Source organism: Rhincodon typus, chromosome 1 (genome assembly GCF_021869965.1).
Source record: "Rhincodon typus isolate 14 chromosome 1, sRhiTyp1.1, whole genome shotgun sequence".
In the NCBI taxonomy this organism is placed as follows: domain Eukaryota; kingdom Metazoa; phylum Chordata; class Chondrichthyes; order Orectolobiformes; family Rhincodontidae; genus Rhincodon; species Rhincodon typus.
Window position 1 is genome coordinate 107,176,057 of NC_063332.1, and position 25,955 is coordinate 107,202,011.

Consider the following 25,955-nt stretch of genomic DNA (forward strand, 5'->3'; position numbering starts at 1 on the left):
TGCTGCTTGGCCTGCTGTGTTCATCCAGCCCTGCACCTTGTTGTCTCCATAAAATGGAGATGTTTATGAAGAACATTCCAGATTTGGGCCCTGGGCAGCTGGAAGTACAACTGTCATTACTGAAGCAATTAAAATAGGAAATGCTCAAGTGTCCAGAATTAAAGGACTGCAGATAACTCAAAAGATTATAGGTTTGGAGGAAGTTACAGAAATAGAGATGGACTAAGCGATAACAACGCAAGAATGAGCATTTTACATACCATGCTGAAAAATATTGTAGGTCAGCAGGCATAGGACTGATGGGGGAATAAAATTAGTTTCATGTTAATATATGGGTAGCAGGATTCTAGTCAAATCAATGTCACTTACAACCCCTCTTTCAAAATTTCAACTATCTGGCCTTTGACCCTTCATTTGCCAGAACATTTAGAACATGGGCAGCACAGTGGCTCAGTGGTTAGCACTGCTGCCTCACAGCACCAGGGACCTGGGTTCAATTCCACCCCCGGGTGACTGCCTGTGTGGAGTTTGCACATTCTCCCTGTGTCTATGTGGGTTTCCTCCGGGTGCTCCGCTTTCCTCCCACAGTCCAAAGACATGCAGGTTAGGTGGATTGGCCATGCTAAATTGCCTGTAGTGTTCAGAGATGTGTAGTGTAAGTGGGTTATAGGGGGATGAGTCTAGGTGTGAAGCTCCAAGGGTCAGTGTGGGCCTGTTTCCACACTGTAGGGATTTTTTGATTCTATGAAGATAACAACATAAGAACCAGGAGCAGGAGCAGCAATTCGGCCCATCAAGCCTGTTTCACTATTCCATACCATCATGGTTGACCTCATTTTGGCCTCAACTCTATTTTCCTGCTTGCTTTCCATAACCCTTCAACTCATTACTAATTAAAATCTGCCTATCTCCTCCTTAAATTTACCCAGTGTTCCACTATCTACCACATTCTGGGATTTTGAATTCTACAGGTTGATTATCCTTTGAGAGAAGTAATTTCTCCTTATCTCTGTTTTAAATTTGCTACCACTCATCCTAAAATTATGATCTCTCATTCCAGATTGCCACACATGAGGCAACATCCACAGTGTCAAATTTGTCAATCCCCTTTAGCATCTTATATACCTCAATTAGATCTCGTCTCATTCTTCCAAACTCCAGAGAGAATAGGCCTAAACTGCTCAACATCTCCTCATAAGATAAACCTCTCATCTCTGGGATCAATCTAGTGAATCTTCTCTGAACTACCCCCAATACAACTACATCCCTCCTCAAGTAAGGGGAACAAAATTATACAAGGTAGCACAGATGTAGTCTCACTAATGATTTGTAAAGTTGCAGCAACACTTCCCTACTTTTATATTCTGTTACTTTAGCAAGAAATGTCAAAATTCCATTAGCGTTCCTTCTATCTGATATACCTGTGTAGCAGGTCTGTGATTCATTAAACAGTTACATTTTTGGTCAATCATATCATTCCTTCCAACTTTGAGATAGTACAAGCTGCCAATGCTGGAGTCAGAGAAAACACAGTGTGGAGCTGGAGGAACATAGCAGACTAGTCAGCATTCTGCTCCTCTGATGCTGCCTGGCCCACTGTGCTCCTCCAGCTCCACACTGTGTTATCTATTCCTTCCAACTTTAATGGTCTAATTTCAAATAAAATCATTATACACTTTCACCATCCTGACATGTACCCGACTACAGCACTCAATTGCCCATCCTTCAGTGTAAGAGGAACAAACTTGTAAGAAAATGGGAGAAAACTGTTTAACCAATCACCATCAGCCCTGGTTAAGCATTATCAGATTCTATGGTTGGAAATTAAAGTTACTCACTGTTTCAGGATCTAAAGGAAAGGTACCTCGCTGTTTCTTACTCAACTGCAATCTGTCTTTGCAAACCCTGTTTCCTTGGCTCAGCCACCTTCATCCAACAGTGACTGCAAGTAATTCATGGACCTCTTTGCTACTAAGATCGAGATTATCCAATTAGCAGTCACTCTCATGTCCTCTTCATCTAATAGGACAAACTTCCTTGGAAGCTGGCCTTTCCCAGCCTTGAACTTGCATCTTTCCCTCAGTTCTCTCCTATCATACCTTCTCTGAGCTTGTCTTGTCCCTGAGAGCCAAATTCTTGCTCCCTTGAATTTCTTCCCTCTAAATTGATCATCCAGTTTCCCTCCTGGCACCATGTTAGTGTATGTTATTAACATGTAATTGTACAATTGCAAGATCACCTATTTATACCTTCATAGCATTGCTCAAATTCACCTGAAACTATTCAGGCCATTGCTTATTCTAAATTTGACTATTCTAATACACTCATGGCTGGTCTCCCACATTCAACCCCATTATTTGAGGTAATTCTAATATCTACTGCTCATGTTAATTTTTAGCAAGTTCCAGTCCCCCATCATTGTTGTACTCACTGAACCACACTGGCTCTGAGCTAAGCAATATCTTGATTTTAAAGTGTTTATCCTGTTTTTCCTATTCACCCCTCCATATCTCTAATACTCCCTAGCACCGTGACCCTACGAGAAATCTTTTCCTCTGATTCTATCACCTTGAGCATCCTCGATTTTAATTGTTCCACTATTAATGGCTTAGGTTAGGTTGCTTAAGCACAGAACTCTGGCATACTGTCTCTTCACTACTCCCCTTCTTTGCTTCACTTTCCTCCTTTAAGGTACTGCTTAAGTTCTACATCCTTGAACAAGCTCCACTTTCTATTGAGGTGAGTTGCAGATCGACAGCAGAATCAAGTAGGAAAGTTGTACTGCAGAATTCATAAGCATCATCACATCAGTATAACTCGACGCACTACCATGTTTCATAGGGCTGTGAAGTTGACATGACTGGAACCCCCGGGTCTGGTGGCTCCCAATAATTTTTCACTTTCCATTTAGCTGCTAGTAAACCTGGGAATACAAGGCCAAAAGACTTAGCCCTAAAGTATTTACAGCCGAGCAGCTGAAAACGCCAAGTTTACCTCCACCGAAAGGAGCCCAAATCACTCTGCGAATGGTCTTCACCCAGTCTTCCATATCATTCTGTGCACTGGCCATGAGGAGATAGGTTTCATGGTTAGCGGTCATCCGATCACGATCTCCACCTGGAAGGCACAACACAGCAGTGACATCCACAGGGAAATTATTTGAATGATTTAGGGCGAGTAAATCTTTTATCAGAACCCTGCTGCGGACAAACAGCTTATTTGCTGGTTCTCCAGAGAAATCAGGGCTGTGAATGCAGTCGTGTTCAAAAATACATGGAGAACAGGTAACAGAATCTCTCTAACATGCTTTATCACCGTGACACCCTGTCAACGGCTGTGAACCATATTAATACATCCATATCCAAGTGAAAAGGAGTGTCTATTTTGGCCAGTATTTCTCTTCTTGCTCTCTTTTGCTGCTTGCTGGGGTATGGCACCCAAAGCCTTAGCTACCCAAATGATGAGTCTTCAATGGTAAACCTAGATAGTGAATTACTTGACAGATTGTCATGGCACGTTAGTCAGGGAGCAGTTGGTGGCTAAAGGCCTTCAACTCTTGTCCCCAGCGTCTTTGTGATCTTTGCCATCATCCCAGCCTTGGTTTTCATATATTTTTCATCAACATGTTTGGATATGTTATGACACACCACTGGAATAGGTGAGATTTGAACCCAGGCCTCGTGGCTCAGAGTTAGGGACACTGCCACTGCACCACAGGAGTCCCAGCCCTGCTTTTCATTGTTAACCAATTAAATATCTGACAGTAAGGGGCAGCATGAGTTCAGTTCAATCCTCTTCATATTGGATTGTCCTTTGCAGCAGGGCTCATGGAAAGCAACCAGAAGCAGTTGCCTGTTTTTCTAATATTCGCTTGTATCGGAACATTGTCATGACCCACTGGGGTAGTGTGCCAATACTCAAGCTCAACTATTCCTGGGTTGTCAGGAATGGGACAGAAAGTAGTCAAACTATCCAAAGTCCCCAGTTTACCTGACTGACTAAAGAAATGCTCGCCAAATTTTTTGTACTAAATAAGAAAATAGCTATTTATTTCCAAAGATTGTTTCAAACAAATAACAGAAAAGAAATATGAATGGCTACTTTATAAATCTGTAGCTTAAACTCCACCCCTTTTAATTTCCACCTTTCTCAAACAGACAGGCACTTAAAGGTAAATAAGACATGAACATCAAGGGTGGAAAAAGAAAAAGAAATTAAAGAAACACACAGTTCGATAACAACAGGCTGGACCAAAGGAATTAATTAATTGCTTTCTTTTCATTGCTTCTAACTCCATTTAGTTATTTGCTCTTAGTACAAGATTGTTTTGCGCACAAATGCTCAGTCTTTCATATGCTGGTTGACAATTCATCCTTTCAACATATGTGAAGGTGTTTTAATTGTCCTTCAACAGAAGATTTGCAGAGAAAGCTGAGTGGAAGCCAGCTAGCTGTTACTGGAGACTTTCTGGGACAAGAGAGAGACAGACAGAGGTTTCTCTTTGCAGGCTAGACATTTCTGCTGTATTGGCTTTACACAAGCCATGGTCACCTGTTCAGGAGCCAATCAATACTTTATTATCAAGTAATTGTCTCCTAGTTCAGAGCCCACCAGCTCCTGCTGTCTGTTTTCATTCTCGTGGTTCTGGGAAAAAGCAACATTGCACAGTGTACACCTCATCATTGATCCAGGAAACGTGATTTTTAAAATTGTAGCTATCTCTTTAAACAGTTTCCTTTTTAAAAGCAGTATTTTCCTTTTTTAGTCGATAGTCCAAACACAAATGAAATAAAACATTGTGGTCTTTGCAACATTTGCATCTCTCACAATTACCACTACAGTTGAGGAAAATGCATAACGTGAGATCCAACTGTTTAGGTGTTTTTTCGCAAAAAACTACTGGATGCTTTATCTAAGATGGTGCAAAGCATTGGCCATTTCCACCCTTGTCAGCTTTCCTCCTCAGTCTCTTCAACCCATGAGAAACTCTGGCACACTGGACTGTCCCTACCCCTGGACTGGGAGGCCCGGGTTTAAGTCCCACCTGCTCTAGAGACATGTAATAACATATCTGAACAAGTTGATTAGGAAAATAAGTTAATTAAATAAATACAAATAAACTACAAATTGGAGATCTGCAGCCTGCACTTTGATCCTGTCTATATACCCTCACACCTCTCCTACCCAGATTCAATTATCCTTATGGTCTACTCCACACAATTAATTTTCAGATTTCTGTCTTCATCTTAAATTTCATTTATGACACCATCTCTCACAATTCCACAATCTCCTTCACCCCCTTCTCTCCACCCAACCCTCTTCTCCAACACCACAATATTCCGCAAAAATGACCCTGGCCTTCCAGTTGCCTGCCACTTTGACACACTACTCTGTTCCTTGGCTAACATCTCTGTCTCAGGCTTGCTGCAGTGCTCCAGCGAAGGTCAGCACAAGCTGGAAGAACAGCACTTCATTTTCTGCTTGGGGACCCTACAGCTTTGTGGATTCAATATCAAGTTCAACAACTTTAGGGCTTGAGCTCTCCCATGTGCCTTCCCCAACTCCTATATACCAGGCCTTTTCTCAAACGGTCTGCTATTACACACAACCCATTGTTAGCCATTAACAGTCCCCATTAGTAGCTATTCATTCTCCCAGGCTGATCATTATCCCCTCCTTTGACTGTCCAACCGTTCTTCTCTCTCTTTAGGTTCTTTCTTAACCTATTACTTACTCCTTACCCCCTCCCTGCCTTCCCCCCTGGCCCCCATCACTCTATCTTCTGCATAAAAACCAACCTTTCCTAGCCACCACCAGTTCTGAGGAAGGACCACAGAACCCAAACATTAACTGATTTCTCTTCACAGATGCTGCCAGACCTGCTGAGCTTTTCCAGAAATTTCTGTTTTTGTTTGCAACCATAATATTCTTTGCTGCCTATTTTATCCACACCACCATTGGCAGCTATGCCAACATCCACAACTAATCCCCATCCTGAAACTCCATTCCTTTGTATCTCCTCTTATCAACCTCTTTCTCTGTCTCAAAACCTCAAGAAGATCCTTCTCTTTGCCTATGCTTCCATTTCCTCAACAGGTCCAGTGCCAGTTGCTCTTCACTGTCCAGTAAACTGCTCCGAGAGATCTCTTGAATAAATGGGATATCATTGAGATGGCAACTGTTGTCACTGTGGAAGTGACAGTAACCGGTATCTATGCCTCCTTTTGGATTGTAAACCGAGCCAAGTTTGTTCGGGAAATTAGTAGGCAATAGGCCCAAAATAGTTGGTGACCATGTGCAGTCACCAGAGGCTTGAGGCTTCTCCAAAATCCGGTGCCAGATGTACTTCAGCATTAACTGGCATGGGATATCATGCTGCAAAATTATCTGATTTGTGTATGAAAACTGGACAAAATGCAGTCCAACACCTCTCCCATTAGGGTAAATAATACTTTATAAAATGATGTAAATTGGTTGTGCGTGCGTGCCTCCTTGTTTGTGTGTGTTTGCATGTATGTGTGTGTGTGTGTGTGTTATGTGTGGGAGGCTGCGTGTGTGTATCCATGTCTAGTTGTTTGTGATAGAAATGCAAAAGGTTGTAACTTAACCAGGAAGAATTTCAACAGTAACATACCAGTCTAGACATTGTTGTGAAAGCAGAAAAAAAAAGCTTGATTAGACTGATAGTCCGGTTATCTGATCATTTCTTTCAATACTTGTTCAAAACAAAACCTTCACATTTCCAAAACAAGGAAAGGTTTCTGAATGCATTCTACAAGATGGTTAAAATCCTTGCTGTTTGATGTGGACTTTATCTAGACTAAGCCTGACAGCTTTATCTCAGGCGATTGCTTCTCTGGCGGCCTGACTGAACACACAGAAAACAAACCTCCAACATGAGTTCTGGCAATATTTTTTAAAAATGGCTAAAATGAAAAACAAAGGCCTCTACTTTGAGTATCACGTTGATTCTCAGCATTGTATTCTACGAAAATAAAGATATTAGCTTCATCTGTATAGAGCGTTGGTGGGACTACATCTCAAATACTGTTTGCATATTGGTCTCCTTATTTAAGGAAGAATGCAAATTTGTTGGAGATGGTTCATGGGACCTTTATTAATTTGATACCTGGAATGAGTGAGCTGTCTTATGAGGATGTGTTAGACAAGCTGGGCATGTTTCCACTGGAGTTTAGAAGAGTGAGGGGTGAGTTGATTGAAGTTTACAAGATCCTTAATGGTCTTGACAAGGTGGATGTAGAAAGGATGTTTCCTCTTGTGAGTGTGTCAAGAAATTAGGTGCCAACCTTTTAAGACAGAATTGAGGAGAATTATTTTTGCTGGGAAGGTTATGACTTTATAACTTGATGTCTGAGAAGGCAGTGAAGGTAGAGTCATTGAATACTGCTAAGGCAGAACTAGATCTCGAACTAGTTCTGAGGAACGGTCACCGGACCTGAAATGTTAATTCTGTCTTCTCCTTCACAGATGCTGCCAGACCTGCTGAGCTTTTCCAGCAACTTTGTTTTTGTTTCTGATTTACAGCATCCGCAGTTCTTTTGGTTTTTAGATCCAATTCTTGTTAGGCAAGGGAATCAAAAGTTATTGGGGCAGTTGGAAAGGTAGAATTTGAAGCACAAATAGATCAGCCATGATCTTATTGAATGGCAGGGCAGGCTTGAGGGGGCCAAATGGCCTACTTTGCTTCTACATCATTTGTTTGTATGATCTGAGTTTCACTCAGGATCTGAACCTTGAAAACCGTGCAATGTTGATCACATTTGATCTTATGATTACAAGATTAAGAAAAACCAACAATAATTTTACAGGGACGGAAATGTCAATGCCAAGGATCTAGACTGTTGGGGTGAGATTTCCCCTCAAAGGTGGTGACCTGGAGTCAGATCTGATCCTGCATCACACTCCACCTTCGTCTCCCCAACTTGCCGCAACGTGCAAATTTCTAGTAGCTATGGATTTAACTGTCCTGGAGATAGATCTGCCACCCAGTTTAGCAAACCAACTGCAAACGGGCTGATCCCGGAGTGAGACCTATGAGAAGCTTATCCTCCCTGCCACAGTGAAGTCACTTAGAAGGGGTGCTGAAAGATCTGATGGTTGCTGACCAGTGTTATCCACAGCTCAGATTGAGGACTGACCTGCACACTCTCCTTGCTGCCCAATATGTGATGGCCCAGCTTCATGGAACCCTTATGAAATATTCAAAATATTGCAGGCTCCTTGGTTGTATTATTCTTCTGTTGCAGAGACACCCAGCCCCCTCCCCAACCCCGTCTCTACTCCCCTCCATAGGTGTCAGTATTCAGCCTGTGTAGATGCAGCAGGTCCAAGTGCAGCGCTTGAGCTGAACTCACTCCATCCCCCTACAGAGAACAGCTCAAGGAGATCTATCTCCCAAAACCTTTCCTACACAGCAGGATCACATTCCCTCATGGTGATGCCAATAAGGCAACTAAGTCTTCACACAAGCATCCCCCATCATCCAAAAGGGAACTGAGGACTCACCAGCCCCTCACATTTAAGTGCTCGTGCTTAGTTGATGCTGTACTTATCATGAAGCAAATGCACTGACTGAATTCTCTCTTTGCTGCACCATAATGCAAGAATATCACAGAAATTCAGCAGGCAGCCAAGTCAAGGCATGGCAGCCCCAAGGTTCATGGACACAGACCACCAGAGGTTTGTCAATGAAGTTAGCCACAGAAGAGACACCATTTACCCTGGAGGGCTGAAAATTGTACCCAGCAATCACAAACAGCACAGATCAACGAGAGAGCAGTGCCAGACTGGGCTCTGGTGTTGTAAGCAGTTCAATGGACTGTTGTAATGCAGAAAGGCTAGTCTGACCTCCAATAATATCCTACAGTCTTGGCCACACAGTGTGCAAAGTGCCCAGCAGCACAGGGGACACAGATGCTTTTAGAGGAGGATGTGCTTAAGATGTTCACTCAGCCTTTAGAGAAAGGTGCCAACATAACACGTCTGGAGAAAATGGCATTGATCCACTTGGAGGAATTGCTCCTGCAGGATTGAAATTTCCCTTTCAACCTTGTTCATACAGGAAAAAAATAAATGCTCTGCACCCAGCACGGAGATCTTATCCTTGCTGTCTGAGGCTATTGTAACTGTCGAGGTGGCAGCAGTGAAAGTAGCTGGAGGGGTCCTTCCAGCAGGAATAAGTGCACAGTGACAAGGCTAACATCCCAGGGCCACACCAGATAGACCACCTGACATTGACCCAACACCAAAAAGTCAACGGCAGAAACAGCCCAGTCGACCCTGTGAAGTCCTCCTTCCTAACATCTGGGGGCTAGTGTCAAAATTGGGAGAGCTGTCTCACAGACTAGTCAAGCAACAGCCTGACACAGTCATTCTCACTGAATCAAACCTCACAGGCAATATCCCAGACACCACCATCACCATCCCTGGATATGTCCTGTCCCACCAACAGGATAGGCCCAGCAGATGTGGCAGCACAGTGGTATACAGGCAGGACGGAGATGCCCTGGGAGTCCTTAACATTGTCGGTCATGACAATGTATTTCCGGATGGACCTCTCAGTGACAGCTGACGCCCGGCCACCCAGACCAGCTTGTGAAGCAGAAGGTATCTCCAATCCTGCTTTCCCTCTTTCTCCATCAACGTTCCACTCTCTCTGCTTCTTCAAGGGTCATTTAAGGATTACTCCCCATCTTATGAAGCACACACAATACCATGATCATATGAGAAATCCTGGCATTTGGGCACTGGGCATCAACCAAGCAGTATGTCGCTCAGTAATAGCTCTAATCAGCTCATGGCTGTCATTATGATGCCTTCAGGACTTGGTTCATGGTGTATATACAGGGTTGAGGAAACATTGCCTCAGAGGGTAGCCTTGGACGTTCAAAATTTATCCTCCCTTGCTAACCACCTGTAGCCTTTCAGTGCTTGCAGGGAAACCTTTCAGCTAGTTCAAATAGTGAAAGACTGTTGCTGTCTGCTTACTTCACTTCACTGCCTCTGCTATTTGCACCCGATTGCTGAGTGCTCAAGATTCCCAGCCAACACCTCCAAAATTATGTTTGAAGTTAGGCCTTTGATTGGATCCTCATTGAGCTAGATGGGTATGATTTGCCACCTTTGCCTCTTTCTGTGTTGTGCAAAATTGTGAGGGAAGGAAACAGGCAAATTTCTGGTCACACTCCTCTGTGGCCCTTTAGTTTGTCAAGGCACCTCTGTTCCATGTGATTTGGGATGGGAAAATCCAACATTGGTGTAGATTCAAGATGGGTTTTCTCATGAATATCAAAATCCGTTTCCTCATTTGATACATTTCTGTCAAGTTTGACATTTTTAGTGAAACCTACCACATGCTGCTGGAAAATGAAACAACAGCATTGTGTCTTACTATAAACGTTCTCAGTGCATAAATTGGGTAATTTTCATTCGCTTCAATGTAACTGAAACCTACTTTGGACTTTTCCCTGAAACAGTCGCAGCCCTGAATGACCTAACCTCGTATACAGCGTTTACACTTTTACATCTTTTGTGAAAAAGATAAATAAATAGAATTACAGTTTCTATTCAGTTTTGTCAATAATAAAATTGCTACAGAAACAAGGATCAAGGCTATTAAGATGTGTGTTGACTAATTAGCTTGATAATATCAATTGTGAAACAAAGAGCACTAAGTCATGAGAAGACACTTGCAAAATTAAACCTGTTTACTTTTGGAAAACAAGGGGAGCAGTAATTATGATTTCAGATCTTTAAAATGCTGATGGACATTACTAACATCATGTAAGCAAAATATTAAGCACAGTCATCAAGCACCAAGACAGAGCTTATTCAGGATCAAAAACAATGGTACAGGGATTGCTATTGGCCCAGACTGGTCTGAAATTAGGCTTCAAGTCTCATTCCAATCACTTAAGTGAACTTCTGGCACCAATAGCGTCCCCTAGGGAAGGACTGCCTCAAATAGTTTCATTTATAGTCGGATCCTCAAATAATCCTGTTCCTGGCTAAAGTTTCCATCAACAGGTCCCTCCCTTCCATCAAGCCGTGTCACATTTTGATTTGTGTTATTGGAACACTGCCTCTGGCGGGCTGTGGTTCTTGTTTATTCATTCGTAATTGGATCATTGGTTGACTTGAGTTTCTAAATTTATAGAAAGAGCTGGCTTGTATTTGTTTCTGCAGTGCTGTGGACCGTCTGTATAGTGGTTGTGGGCAGTTTTATTCCCTGTTTATTATTTAAAGAACATTTTGTCGTCATTCCATTTGCACTTCAGCCCTACTCTCCTGATCCTGGGCACCCAGTGCAGAGGGGGATGAACAGACTGGAAGACTTCCTCCTGGGTCTGGATAAAGTAGTCAACAGGTCTAAGGTAGCAGGTTGTGGAGGGGCTTGTAACTCTCCACTTTTGCAGCTACATCATGCTCAGGTGTCATAGAATCGTAGAGCTGTACAGCATGGAAACAGACCCTTCAGTTCAACTCGTCCATGCCAACCAGATATCCTAATTCAAACTAGTCCCATTCGCCGGCATTTGGCTCATATCCCTCTAAACCCTTCCTATTCATTTACCTGTCCAATTGCCTTTTAAATGTTTTAATTGTACCAACCTTCACCACTCTCTCTGGTAGCTTTTTCCATAGCCACCCACACTCTGCGTGAAAACGTTGCCCCTTAGGTCCCCTTTAAATATTTCCCCTCTCACCTTAAATGTATGCCCTCTAGTTTTGGACTCCCTTCTCCTGGGGAAAAGACCTTGGCTATTTACCCTATCCGTGCCCCTCATGATTTTTTAAACCTCTACAAGGTCACTTTTCAGCCTCTCTCACTCCAGGGAAAATAGCCCCAGCCTATTCAGCCTCTCCCTATAGCTCAAACGCTCCAACTCATCCTTGTAAATCTTTTCTGAACCCTTTCAAGTTTCACAACATCTGTTGTATAGCAGGGAGACGAAAATTGAATGCATTATTCCAAAAGTGGACTAACCAATGTCCTGTACAGCCGAATCATGACCTCCCAACTTCTATACTCAGTATACTGACCAATGAAGGCAAGCATACCAAATGCCTTTTTCACTATCCTATCTACCTGCGACTCCACTTTCAAGGAACTATGAACCTCCACTCCAAGGTCTCTTTGTTCAGCAACAATCCCCAGGACCTTAACATTAAGTGTATAAGTCCTGCCCTGATTTGCCTTTCCAAAATGCAGCATTTATCTGAATTAAACTTGAAGAGCTTGTGCAGACACAATGGGCTGAATGGCCTCCTTCTGCACTTAACCACTTCAGTTACCGTTACACTGCCCCTTGTGGTTGGGATTTGTAATTTGATTCATTGTATAACTGTTAAATGGTGGTGTGTTTCTAAAATTTACAAACAAAGCTGGCACCTTCCTCAAAGGAGTGTTGGCCATTGGATAGGGAATCTGTTCAGAAGAGAAAGGTGGAAAGGCAGAAAGACAGAAAATGGTGTTTGTGCTAAATGTTAGATTTACAATAAAACCTCCTAAATCTCTGAAAGGCTTTTGCTGCATCATTTATTATACGGTGTTAAACATTGAAAGGAAGGAAATTTCATTGGAATTTTCTAGAGACAATTGAACATGGATCTCAGGAAGATTAATTTGCAGGGTTATAGGACTACATTGGACAGCTTTTACAAAGGAATGGCACAACATACCAAATGATCTCCAATCATGCTGTAAGATTCCATGACATTATGACATTAAACCTGACTTTTCTCTATATGCATAGTGGCTGACCTGGAAGTACTTATCAAGTACTATTGTTTTTACGGGGCAAATGATTCCTGCTCTGAGGAAGTTTTGACCTTGCCAAGATGAATAAACATAGCTCTGTCCTTATCTTCCTATTTATTGATTTAATTGTAAACACTGCTATTTTTGGAAAAGCATTACAGTCTTGTGACTCTCTCTTGATGTCTTCAGCAGATGTATTCACAAGGGAAAAGGATTCAATGCCTACATCTATCACATCTCTCTCACATTGTAGTTTCCTTTCTGACCAGCAGCATTATTAATGACTGTTAGTGGCTTTTGTCACCGTAATGTGTATGTTCTACTGTGAAGAACATTTTTTTTAAACAATTCTAAAGTGCTGTTTACATAATCACAAACCTGTTAATTAAAATTCGTTCAAAGAATTTAAGTTACAAAAATCAAGTCTGAAGCATTGCTATTAGACAACTCAAGATGAGATAAAACTGTGTCTGTATTCCCTAGAGTTTTGAAGAATGAGGAGTGATCTCTTTGAAACTTGCCAAATTTTTACAAGGCACGACAGGGTGGATGCCGGGCAGACATTTCCCACGAGATGCGGTTTCACCAGCAACACCATCATTTGATATCCATCCCTAATTGAACTAAGTGGCTTGTTAGACCATTGAGAGGGCAGTTAGGAGTCAATCACATTGCTGTGGATCTGGAGTCACATGTACCACGTGCCAGACCAGGTAAGGATGGCAGATTTCCCTCCCATAAAGGACACTAGTGAATCACGAGATTTGAACACGTGCCCGTCGGGCATTAGTCTCAACTACTGGGCTACTAGTGCAGTGACATTAACACCAAACTGCCTCCTCTCCTCGCACACATTCAGAAATATAATTGTTGGCATGTCAGGCAGATTATCAACATATTCTAGCACATTGGGGCAGCATGGTGGCTCAGTGGTTAGCACTGCTGCCTCACAGCACCAGGGACCCGAGTTCGATTCCATCCTTGGGTGACTGTCTGTGTGGAGTTTGCACATTCTCCCCGTGTCTGCGTGGGTTTCCTCCAGGTGCTCCGGTTTCCTCTCACAGTCCAAAGATGCGTGGGCTAGGTGGATTGGCCATGCTAAATTGCCCATAGTGTTCAGGGGTGTGCAGATTAGGTGGGTTATAGGGGGATGGGGTCTGGGTGGGATGCTCCGAGGGTCGGTGTGAACTTGTTGGGCTGAAGGGCCTGTTTCCACACTGTAGGGATTCTATGATCTATGATCTATGACGTACTCTGGCCAATAATTTGTATATGAAGATGCCAGAAATTTAGGTCCAGATAAATCTTCAATTAAAGATATAAAAACAGAAACTGTTGGAGGAATGCAGCAAGTCCGGCAGCATCTGTGGAGTAAGAAACAGAATTAACGTTTTGAGCCTGATATGATTCTTCTTCAGTTTTGACTTCTGCAGAAGACTATCATAGAGAAATAAGTCCATGTTATAAATGGAAATCACCTGCATGACAAGATCTTTTTCTGCAAAAAGCATTAGCCATTCAGGGGCCAATATACCAAATGGCCACCCAGGCTGCAGAGCATTGCTTTAAAGGGAACATCAAATATATTCTGGGCCAGAGGCTTATTTTCTCAAATATTTGCTTTGTGCCAGAGCTCTAGACATGTCCTTGCCTGCAGAGAAGCTGCTGTTCCACTCCACTGCACTCCCCCTCCCAGACAACAGTAAGAGAGCAGACATATCCTACACATTCAAGAGGGATGAGAATGCTGCTGAACATTAATGTCTCACGTCAAAGTGACTGTTTAGTGGGTGGGGGAGTAAGGAGTTGAATGTTTGTGGTTAAATGTTAATAGGGTACATTAAAAGAACAGGGGTGAGTGGGATATGTAGAGTAAAGGGTTAATTAAAGCTTTAATCTAAGATTTGCTGCTGAGTATGGGGTAAAGCAGCTATACAAGAGTGACAGTGGGGGCTTTTGTGGCACAGTGGTTGTGTACTTACCTCTGGGCCAGAGGATCTGGGTTCAAATTCCACTGATGTGTGTCATAACACATCTGAATGGCTTAATTATTACAACTACAATACTGATGTCAGATCACACACAACTACAAACTGAGCCTGTAAGAAGACTAATAGCAGGTCTTCTCCTACTATAGAAATAGTTATGTTAATAAAGCCTGTTAATGTTCAGTCACAAGAGTGTAATCATCACATTTCTACAGGAAAGGGGAGAGAGGCAGAGAGAGAGAAAGAGAGGAAAACAGAGCTGAGTTTCAGGAGTACAATGGGTGAGACACAAGAGCCATTGAAGACTGCGCTGCTTAGGACTTTTAGCTTGAGTCAGAAACATCCAGCCAGTAATGGCAGTGAGCCTGAAAGGGGATAAATTTTTAAAATAAATGTGCAGTTTTCCAGGATGTGTTACATTCAGTAATTTTTTTTTGCCAATTACTTCAGCTAGGAATGCACTATGTTGCACAGGTACAGCGTGTACATTATTTCAACTTGTACACTGGTTACTCAGGGAGAGAAAATGTCTGAACAAACGTAACTCGGGCTTTTACATGAATTTCTACAGTCACTTCACTGACATTAGTGATTCCCAGAAACAGAAGTCAGGACTACCTTTAAATAGAGGAAGGAAGCCAAGCAGAGGCACCCTTTAGTTTGGCTCCTATATGCTTAAACTGTTGACCTTAATCATAATTTATATCACAGATTGACAGAAGCCTGTTGGCACTGCTGTCAGCAGCCTGCAAAATATGTTGTCTGTATTGACACTTCATTCCTTTATGCCTCTATCAAGCCAACACACTGCACAGCTAGTGGGATATACATCATAAATTCACCAATTACTGCTCACAGAATCACTGCCAAGTCAAACACGTTAAGGTCTGGGGGAAGTAATAGACAGCTGGCTTAGTGCGTCAGAACCTTCCAGCAGCATCAAGCTTCAGTTATTATGGAAGGAGAGAAAAGCTTTTCTTTTAAATTAGCATCTTCTGTCACCTTGACTCTTGGTCTCATCTGATCTGTCAAAGTACAGTATTGATTTAATTTTGTTGAGAAATGACTTCTTTACGTGTGCTCTGAAACGGCATGCCTTGCCTGCCCTGTTATGAAGCACTGTCAGCTTGATTTGGAATGAGTGGTACTTTAGTAATGCAGTTCCAGCGTAATTCATCCTGTGAGGGGCTGTGTGATCATTGAAAAATCTCCAAAAGTATGGCTCAGTAAAGTTGACAACTATATCCTATGTGGCTTTCCCATCAGCTTCTTCTGTCCCTTGCCAGCTCTTTGGAGGATGGTCCCTGGGGTATTATGTAGGCCAAACAGACACTGTAACTTTAAGACAGGTACACAACATCACAACATGTGAAGTTCCATTCAGGCTGACAGTGTGACGGAGTTGGTGTAGTCAGTCGAGTGGGAAATTTGGTCATTTTCCCCACTCGTGATCAATCTTCAGTAACTCATGTCAAAGTGTGGATGCCACATAAGGGTTAGGTTTGCTTCCTGATACCTTCCATACACAAACGGATGATGATTACACATTTGGAAAACATGTTGGAGGATGCCTAGTACCTATGGAACTGTATCCTAGTAAGAGATCACAGCAGGAGGGAAGAGGTAGAAATTGGCAACAACAAATAAAGCAGCAGACAGAAAGTCTAATTTAACCTGTGTCACAATCGATCACTTGCAGATTGCTGGTTACTAAAGTATGCCTTGATGTCGAGAAGCTCTGTATAGTGGGGCCTTGGCACAACAAGGTCAGCAATTCAAGTTCTTGCTGCTGGTAGAAGTTGTCCCTCACTAATCACACAGAGTGGGAAAGTACAGGCAAGCTGCTGCTGCTGTACGTTTCCTACTGCTTGCAAATAGTTGGGAATCTCCAAATCGTACTGCTCTTTAGGTTAACACCAAATTTACACATTTACCCGCAGTATCCCTCTCTCCATTGTCTTGTTATGCTGCCTACATATGTATAATGGTGATTACAGGTGGGGGATGGGACACAATATTAGAAACAAGAAGCTTTGTAAATCAATGATTTTGTTGTGACTTCAGAACTAGTGAAGGATTCAACTTGAAATATCAACTTGCCTTTGCTTCCCATCAGCACATTTTACTGCACCCTGATTAATTGATGCTATCAAGATTTACTTCATTGACTACAGTACTATCAATAATCCATTATCTGGTGTCCCATACGACGCATTAAAGCATGTTGAAAATGATACATTGTTCATGTTACAGTGATCTCTCGGTCTGTTATGTGACAAACCTCATCGTGCTTCATAATGAATTCAATACTGAACTGAAAAGGTGAGGTAGATTCTGTTTTCCCTGTCTCTGCCCTAAAGTATCAAATTAATTTCCGACACAGACATTATTTCTGTCTTGCTTGCAAGGTCGGCTCAGCAGTAATGGCATGTGATTGAAAGCTAGGATTTCCCAGAAATGCCACTACTGCTGAGCTGATCAAACATTGTTGGGAATTTGTCATGATAATTCTGCTCCCCCTTGACAGAATGGAGTTTTCTTTCAAGTGCTCCTACTGGACAAATATATAACCTTGCGCATATAACAGAATGAAAAGCTGTAAATGAAGAATGATTACCTTTTAATGCATTTTGATGAAAAACCTGTGTGTTCGTAATTCTGACACTAGCAATGTTGGGTTGAATGCAAACATAATACAAATGGGCAAAGGTTCATTGAATGTGATATGTGAGTCAGGCTCAAATAAAACTAAGTATGATTTTATTGTTGAAATCTAATGGCAATTTATATTATCATCCTTCTCTTATATAGTTTTTCGCTGTCATCTGTTTACCACATGGGATTCTAATTAATTGATTACAACAGTGTCGTCTCACAAATCAATACACTCAAAACATAGTCAAAAACTCTATTTAAAAAACATTTCTATAAATTATAAAAGAGAAATTGAAAGACAAGCCATCAACTTTAGTTTAATGGATTTAAATAGGCACAGACGAATGGCTGCGCTTGGAAAACTGGAGACATACCCTTTAATCTCATGGGCTAAATGAGAAGTTCCATCATTTTTTAGCTTATAGACAGAACATATTCATTCTGATACTGAGGCCAACCTGAAGATGGCAGGAAAAGTGGATGTAATTTACTCCAGGTGACAGGGTCTCATCCAACTGGCTGAAGGGTAAGTGAGATTCCTGCATCATCTCCTTTAGGGAAGGTCCACCATTATTGAGTGCCAGATTATGGTACCCAGCTGCTGGCCAGTTGAAGGCTGACAGCTCTTCATTGTCTTCGGCACCATTGTCAGCCGCTGGTGACCCATCCACCAGAGACTCCGGATCAATGAGAAACCCAGGCCAGAGTGTAGGCAGAGAGGGGTTTGGCAGGGACGGGTTTCTCTGGCTAGGGGAGGGGAGGGGTAGAGGAAGCAATCAAAAGCAAAGACAGGGCAACTCTCAGCATTGAGTACCTGACAATGAGGGACCTTCCCACACCCCTTCTTTCTGAATCCCAGAAGCAAATCCTGAAAGGTTTACTTTTTGGGCTCCCATGTGAAAGATGCTCTGCTCCCTGCTGGTTTTAATATCAGCAATGGTGGGATGTGACCTTTACATGACCTTTACCCATCCATGAACCTTGCAGGCCAGAACTTGATCAGGCAGAAAAGAGAGTAGAGTCTCTATCTGGCATCTTTTCACCCAATTAAATTCCTATCACCAAACTTACCAAGGGGGAAGCCATTAAATTTAACTCAATGTCGCTACTGGCTTGTGAATATCAAATTATTTGATATTTACCAGGGAGGTAGTGCTATGCTGGTAATATCCTTGGACTAGCATTCCAGAACTCCAGGCTGATGTTCAAGACAAGGGTTCAAACCCAACCTTGTAAAAATTGATTGTTGTAAAAATCTGCCTGGTTCACTGGTGCCCTTTACAAAAGGAAATCCGCTATCCTTACCTGGTGTGGTCTACGTATGATTTCACAATATGGTGGGCTACTAACTGCCCTCTAGGCAATTAGGGTTGGTCAGCAAATGCTGCCTGAGCCAGCGATGTCCACATCCCAGAAATGAATATAAATAACAGTTGGCTCAAAATTGGGGATACATGAGCAGAATTTGTAACCTCATGCGAGGCATATCCCTTAGTCTACAATTACCATTTAGCCAGGGAATTAAGTCAATTTTAAATAAGGAGTACATACCTAAGTTTGCACCATGCTTACCTAAAAATGAGATGTCACTCCTGTGAAGATACAATCTGTGCAAAACAGCAGATGTAGTATAGAATAGCCAGAACTATACACTTCCCCGACTAATGGATCAAAGTTATAGTCCTGCCACACCCAGTGATGAATGACAGTGTACAATTGCATCGCTAACAGAAAAGAGTAGGAGGCTCAATGCACATGTTCATCATCAAAAGTCCAAAGTTTGAATGTAAGAGACACGTAGCATCTGTAACCATCTTCAGCTAGGATCCATCTCAGCATCTTCCTGAGGTCAACACAATCATAATTTAACTCCTCCACCGGATGGCAAGAAACAGCTGAATGCACCGGATACAGCAAAGAGCATTAAGAACGTCTGGTAGTAGTCCTGGAGGCCTATGTTCAAGAACTAGTTAAGTTTCTGGCCAAGCTTTTCCACTGCATCTACAACGCATACATTTATCTGACAAAGTGGAAATTTGTGCAAGTGTGTAGTTGAGAAATTTTGTAATCAGTAACTCACCTCCTGATGTGCCAAACTCTTTCCACTATCTACACAGCACAAATCAGGAACGTGATAAAACTCTCCATCAAGGAGAGAACGACTCCCTATTTGCCTGGATGTGTGTAGCCTTAACAAAACTCAAGAGGTTCCACACAATCCAGGACAAAGAAGCTTGCTCGATCAGCACCCCATCTACCAACTTCATCCCTTCTACCACTGAGACACTGCAGTATCTCCCAAAATTGGAAACTCCAAGAGCCAAAAGGACAAGGCCAGCGGATACATGGAAGGGCCACCACGTGGAAAATTCTCTCCCCACCACTGAGGGAATACCTTCATCAGAAAGGCTGCAATGCTGTTTCAAGGCAACTCACCATCTCTTTCTCAAGGGCCCAAAGGGATGGTAATAAATGCCGGCTCTGCCAGTGCTGCCCACATCCCAAGATTAAAATTTTAAAAATCTGAACCCTTAGGTTTCTCTGTTCCCTTATTCCTTTTAAATATTGAATATATATTTCTACACCTTTGTCCTCCTTCAATAATGCATACTTCATATTTCTCAGATTTAAGTTTAATCTGACACAGATCTGCCTCCCTTCTCCATGCTCTATAATTGTATACTGTTTACAAATGTTGATATTGTGCCAGTGAACAAAGTTTGCTGAGGGTTCCAGGATCTTGCTTGCTGACTGGATTAGTCCCTCCCTGATGTCTCGCTCCAATTGCCTCTGATCGAGGGAATGCCCACTGTCACCATCATTTCCCCCTCTCTCAACCCCACAAGCGCCAAGCTATCTGCAAAGTTACACAGTTATTGTAAACACCAGATGGCATTAGGCCTGCCTGCTGTTGAGTTACTGCCCATCAGCAGCAGGCTGAGTCCCTGAAGTGGTCATTAATTGGCAACATTAGGGCCTCAATAGGCAGCAGGGCAAAACAATAATGACCATGGGCCTTCATACCCAGAACTTAATTCTGGGAAAAGTGGGGAGTTAGCTCATTCAGATACAATACCAACACACCTAGTTAGGTGCTCCGATTGTCCACTGTACCTGATAATAGGGAAGAGAACACAGTGGGCAGCTGAAGATTTCCCCTAGCTATTAACAATGTATAATATCCAATCTGAATTGCCAATACATTTCTCAGAACAATTTGCAATTGTTCTTGGAGGTCTGCAGCTGTAAACAGAAGTTTCAAGCAAAAACATGGAACTAATTTGCTAGAAGGGCATGGAAAGTTTTGGATAATAGAAATACAGGTTTAATTCATGTTGTATCATTTGTGATGTCTCACTCTGGTCAGTATGCGAATCTCACATCCATGATACAACTGCTATACATTAAATGAACCAAATGTGCAATTCTCTCCTACACCATGCTACTGTCAAGACAAGAAAAGTAATAAACTGACAAATCCAGAACTAGCTCTAAAGCTTCTCAAGCTAAAAATGAGCAGAAGTGATCTGTGTGTGCAGAGATTCACAATTTAGTCTGCCTAATTCCCCAACCACGAATCGAAACACAATTATTTGTTGACTTCAAACACTTTCTCTGAATCCTGCCATGTAGGTCATAAATGTCAAGGCGATATACCTTCTACATCAGACTCCTGTTTTCTCTGTTCACTCTTGGTATCCTCCCTGCATACAGCTATGCAGTAGTGTCTGACTGACCACTCAGTAAATTATAGATTTAGGCTCCCATTAAACAATTACATGAAGGCTCCTGACAGCAGCTGACTGGGTTAAGGTTACTTTTATGCTCTTTAAATGTAAAAGAATAACCAAAGAAGATCAGAAGCAGATATCTGTCTTTAAAGTGCCACATTCTATGCGCTTAATCTGGAAGCCTGAATAAACACTGCCTGTTTGCACTAATCTTCAAACTAAACCTTCATGTCCATATGGTCTGAGTTTCAAATTAATGACCTTACATTCTGTAGCCAGAAATACTGCCCAGAGAAACTTCACAAACCTTATCCTAGATAATATATATTTATTAATTAATCTTAATATACATCTCAAGTCTTTTAAAATGTACTCATGCAGACATAGGCATTTACAGATTTGGACGTCCGTACGTCTGGACACAGGTGGAGAGCACTTTTGTGCTAGTAATGGAACCTGAATATGAGTGAAACTTAATGGGATGGGGACATTTAAAGAGAAGGAATATTCTGTATGGATCACAGTGAGTTATTCTTTAAACATCTCAGTCTGACCAAGTCACTCTGTGCTCTTAATTATTAGATTGTCTAGTGTGGTCACACTATACTCTCAATGTCCAGAAATATATTGCTCAACATTAGGTGATGAAGCCTTTTGCAATGATTTCATTTTAATTTTCAAGCCATATTTTCGAAATTTCTTCTCATTTTAACATTAATTCTCTGTATTTAATATTTGGAACCAGGTTAGATTTAATACTGAATTCATAACTGAGTTTAGTCAAGATCAGAAGGAAAAAAAACTTCAAGCGCCTAGAGTCATATTACAACAAAGAATGATAGTCATGACTATTGGGAGGCACATCATTGCAGCTGTAATTGCTGAGGTCCTGCTGGCTGACGACTAGAAACAAAATGTAGCACTATGTGTGGCAGAGTGTGCTAACTCTGCTTTATTGACTGTGTAGGTGGATTTAACTAAAGGCTAGATGAAACAAGGAAGAAAGGAATTGAATTATGAAGTTTAATGAGGAGGATAGAAGGCATGAGTATAGTATAAATGACAGGCCGGATGGGTTGGGTCTACATAGTTTTCTTTGCTGCACACGCTATGTAAGTCTTTGTAATTCATGCTAGTGCTCTGTTGCAATAATCAAAGCTGCTTACATTGCAAAGATATCGCCAATATTAAGAGGCCAATGAACATCACTAAACCAATGTATCTGGTTACGATAATACTGTCAATGGGATCTTCATGTGCACAAATTGGTTGTCTCATCTCTTAATTAACAACAATGATTGCACATAGAGGAGACCTAATTGAGGTCATCAAAATTCTGAAAGGTTTCCACGGAGCAAAGAAAATGTACTCTCTTGTAGGGAAACAGCCCAACTAGGGGGCATTGATAGAAGAGAGTTGCCAAGAAATCCAGGAGGGAATGCTGAAGGAGCTCCTTTGCCCAGAGAGTAGTGAAAATGTATGGCTCACTAGCACAGGGAGTGGATGAAGTTCATAGTATAGATGCATTCAGGGAAAACTAGACAAGTATATGACAGAAAAGGGAATATATGGCTATGGTTTTAGGGTTTTGTAAAGAAGTTGTGGGATGATAGAAACATGAATCAGTTTTAGAATGAGAATACATAGGATGACGTTTGGGAGGAATATTAACATTAGCATGGACTGTCAGGCTGAATGGCCTATTTCTATGCTGTACATTTCATGTAATTCTATTTACTTTAAAGGTACTCAGTTGGTAGTGAAGCACTTTGGGACACCTTGGGATCATGATAGGTGCTTTATAAATGCAACTTCCTTCATTTAGGTTACATCCATGCCCTAAGGCAACCCTAACTCTGGCAACACAGCAGTAACATCAATGAAGCAGAATTAGTTTCTTGCAGCTGTGTCAAAGTCCTGGAATCCCCTCCCCAACTGCACCTTGGGTCTACCTAAACTAAACAGGCTGCAGGTGCTCAAGAAGGTAGCAAGGCAGCTCACCACCACTTTCCTAAGGGCAACTAGGGATGGGCAATAAATGCTGGCCCACCCCAGTGATGCCCACATCCTGTAAATGAATAACAAAAGGAGAAATGTTACTACTAGTAGTTAGTAGTGGACAGCTAATGTGCTTCCACTTTACAAGAACAATGATAAGAGATAAACCAGGGAGCGATAGACTGGTGAGTCCCACATCAGTGCTTGGGAAACTGTTGGAGAAAACAGTGAAGGAGAAAACTAATCTCCATTTGATCAGCAAGAATTGGCAAGGCTTTGTCAAGGAGGTCATGCCAAATCAACTGGTTGAACTTCAATGAGGTGACCAGGTATGTGGATGAGGGTAGAGCAGTTGATGTAGTTTATATTGATTTCAGTAAAGCCTGTGATAGAGTTCCACATGAGAAACTGATAACAAAGGTAAAAGCTCATGGGATCTAGGATAACGTGACAAGTTGGATCCAAAGTTGGCTTAGCAGTAGGAGACAGAGGATGTGGTAGAAGGCAGTTGTGTGACTGGAGCCCAATGTGTAGTGGCTCAGTGCTGGTTCCCTTATTGTTTGTGATATTCATAAATCACGTAGGTAAGAGTGTGGGGGAAGATGATAAGTAAGTTTGTGGATGACACAAAGATTGGCCAAGCGTTTGATAGTGAGCAGGTAGTTGTCAGGTACAGGAGGATATAGAGGGGTTGGTCAGATGTGTAGATCATTGGCAGATGGATGTTAACTTTGATAAATGCGAGGTGATGCACTTTGAAGGAAGTAGCAAGACAAGGCAGAACTCAATGGATGGTAGGACACTAGAAAGACCAGAAGAGCAAAGAGATCTTGAGATGCTTGTCCACAGATCCCTGAAGATGGCTGGATGCGAGGCTTGCCTTTTTCAATGAAGGTATAAATTATAAGAGCAGGAAGGTCATGTTGGAAGCTGTACAGAACTTTGGCTAAGCCACAGCTGGAGTACTGTGTGCAGTTCAAATCACTGCACTCTAGGAAGGATGAAAATGTACTGGAGTGGCCTCAAAGGCAATTCACCAGGACGTTGCCTGGATGGAGCACCTCAGCTATGAAGGAAGCTGCATTACATTGCGTTGTTTTTCTCGAAGCGGAGAAGATCGAGGGGAGACCTGATTGAAGGTTATAAGATTATTAGAGGCACGGGCAGAGTGATTGGAAAGTAGCTGTTCTCCTTAGTCTAAGGTCAAGAACAAGAGGGCACACTTTTAAAGTGAAAGGCAGAAAATTTAGAGGGAATTTGAGGAAAAGCTTTTTTCTTAACCAGAGGATGTACGGAGTATGGAGTGCACTGTCTGGGAGGGTAGTTGAGGCAGGAAACTTTTAAAAGTACATGGATGATACAAGTGTTATAACATACAAGTCTATGGCCTAGAGAGGGAAAGTGGGACTTCTGTAGGTAGTAGTATATTTCTGGCTGAAGGGCCTTTCTGTACTGTATGATTCTATGGTGTTAGTTCCATGCGCAGCATTAGACATGCTCAATGTTGCATGCCACCATTGTTTCTAGTCATCAATGCGTTCATCACCAAATATAATGACCTACAAAATGTTCTCTGCACTCTGTTGGTCTACATGCAATGTAGTGACACTTAAATATCCAAAACAACAGATTAAACAGAGTGTTTATTTTTAACACACACCACTGTTTTAGCATTGCTGGCAGTGTTCTGAAATCTGAATGAAGGTACTGCAGCAAACCAGAAGTTGAGATGTATTGCAGAATCACTTGAACTATTGATAGATTGCTTCCACAATATAAATAAGACATTACAAAAATTGACAATATAACATACACATCAACAAGTGACGTATCATTTAATTTTGCAATTTTGTGATTTTTATATTGGTATTATATTGTTAGGCAAATCACATTTCCATCTGTAATTCTTTTCTTATTTTCCACCATATCTGCTTTGAATGGAACTTTGTACTTGAAGTGACGAACCCAATATAATGACAGTATTATGTTTTACATGTACTTAATCTGTTTGTTAATCAAATTGTCCTTGAAATACATCTTGTTGAATGTGTGGTTAAGATACCATGCAGAGACTGCACAAAACACTACGTGGGACAAACAGGTAGACAACTAGCAACCTGCATCCATGAAGACCAGCTAGCAACTAAACGACAAGACCAGACATCCTTGGTTTCAATACACACAGACAAGAAAATCCACACTTTCAACTGGGACAAAACTACTATCATTGGACAAGCCAAACAGAGGACAGCCAGGGAATTCTTGGAGGCTTGGTGTTCATCTGCGGACTCCATCAACAAACACATTGAATTAGGCCCAAAATACTGAACATTACAACGCACAGCCGGAACGAGCACCTACTGGAAGCAGCAAAAACCAGACCATATAAATTTGAACCGGCACAAGACAACAGCACTTCACAGGAGGCTCCACAGCACTGAGGATGTCACCTAGTAAGGGGACGAAACGTCTGCTATCAAACGTCCCAGCTCGGTGAACATACGTCTACAACCAGCACCCGAGCTACAAATCTTCACTCAAACCCTGAACATCTTGTTCTCATCCAAAACGCAAAGAAAATACATTCAGCAAAGCAAATAAAGTCCAAACATATTCAGCATTTCTTCTAAAGTTGATTATGTTTTTGCCATCCCACGAAAACTTTAACAGTACAGCCATTATTATCACAACATGGTTTTATAATTCTGGTTTAAATGTAGTTAAAGTTCCAATGTGTTTTGTGGCTGCTTTAGTGAAACCCAAAGCACAAAGCCAGGTAAGTTATTGAAAAAGGTCAAAGAG

General features: G+C 41.9%; 1 protein-coding gene across 3 annotated transcripts in view; it reads right to left on the reverse strand.

Moving 5' to 3' along the window:
- arhgap24 (Rho GTPase activating protein 24) overlaps positions 1-25,955 on the reverse strand; it is a 437,625-nt gene that overhangs the window by 88,430 nt on the left and 323,240 nt on the right. For all 3 annotated transcript variants that reach the window (XM_048598083.1, XM_048598093.1, XM_048598101.1), the window contains one exon: positions 2,995-3,117. In XM_048598083.1, coding sequence (XP_048454040.1) covers positions 2,995-3,117 — 123 coding nt within the window. The remainder of the gene's footprint in view (positions 1-2,994; positions 3,118-25,955) is intronic.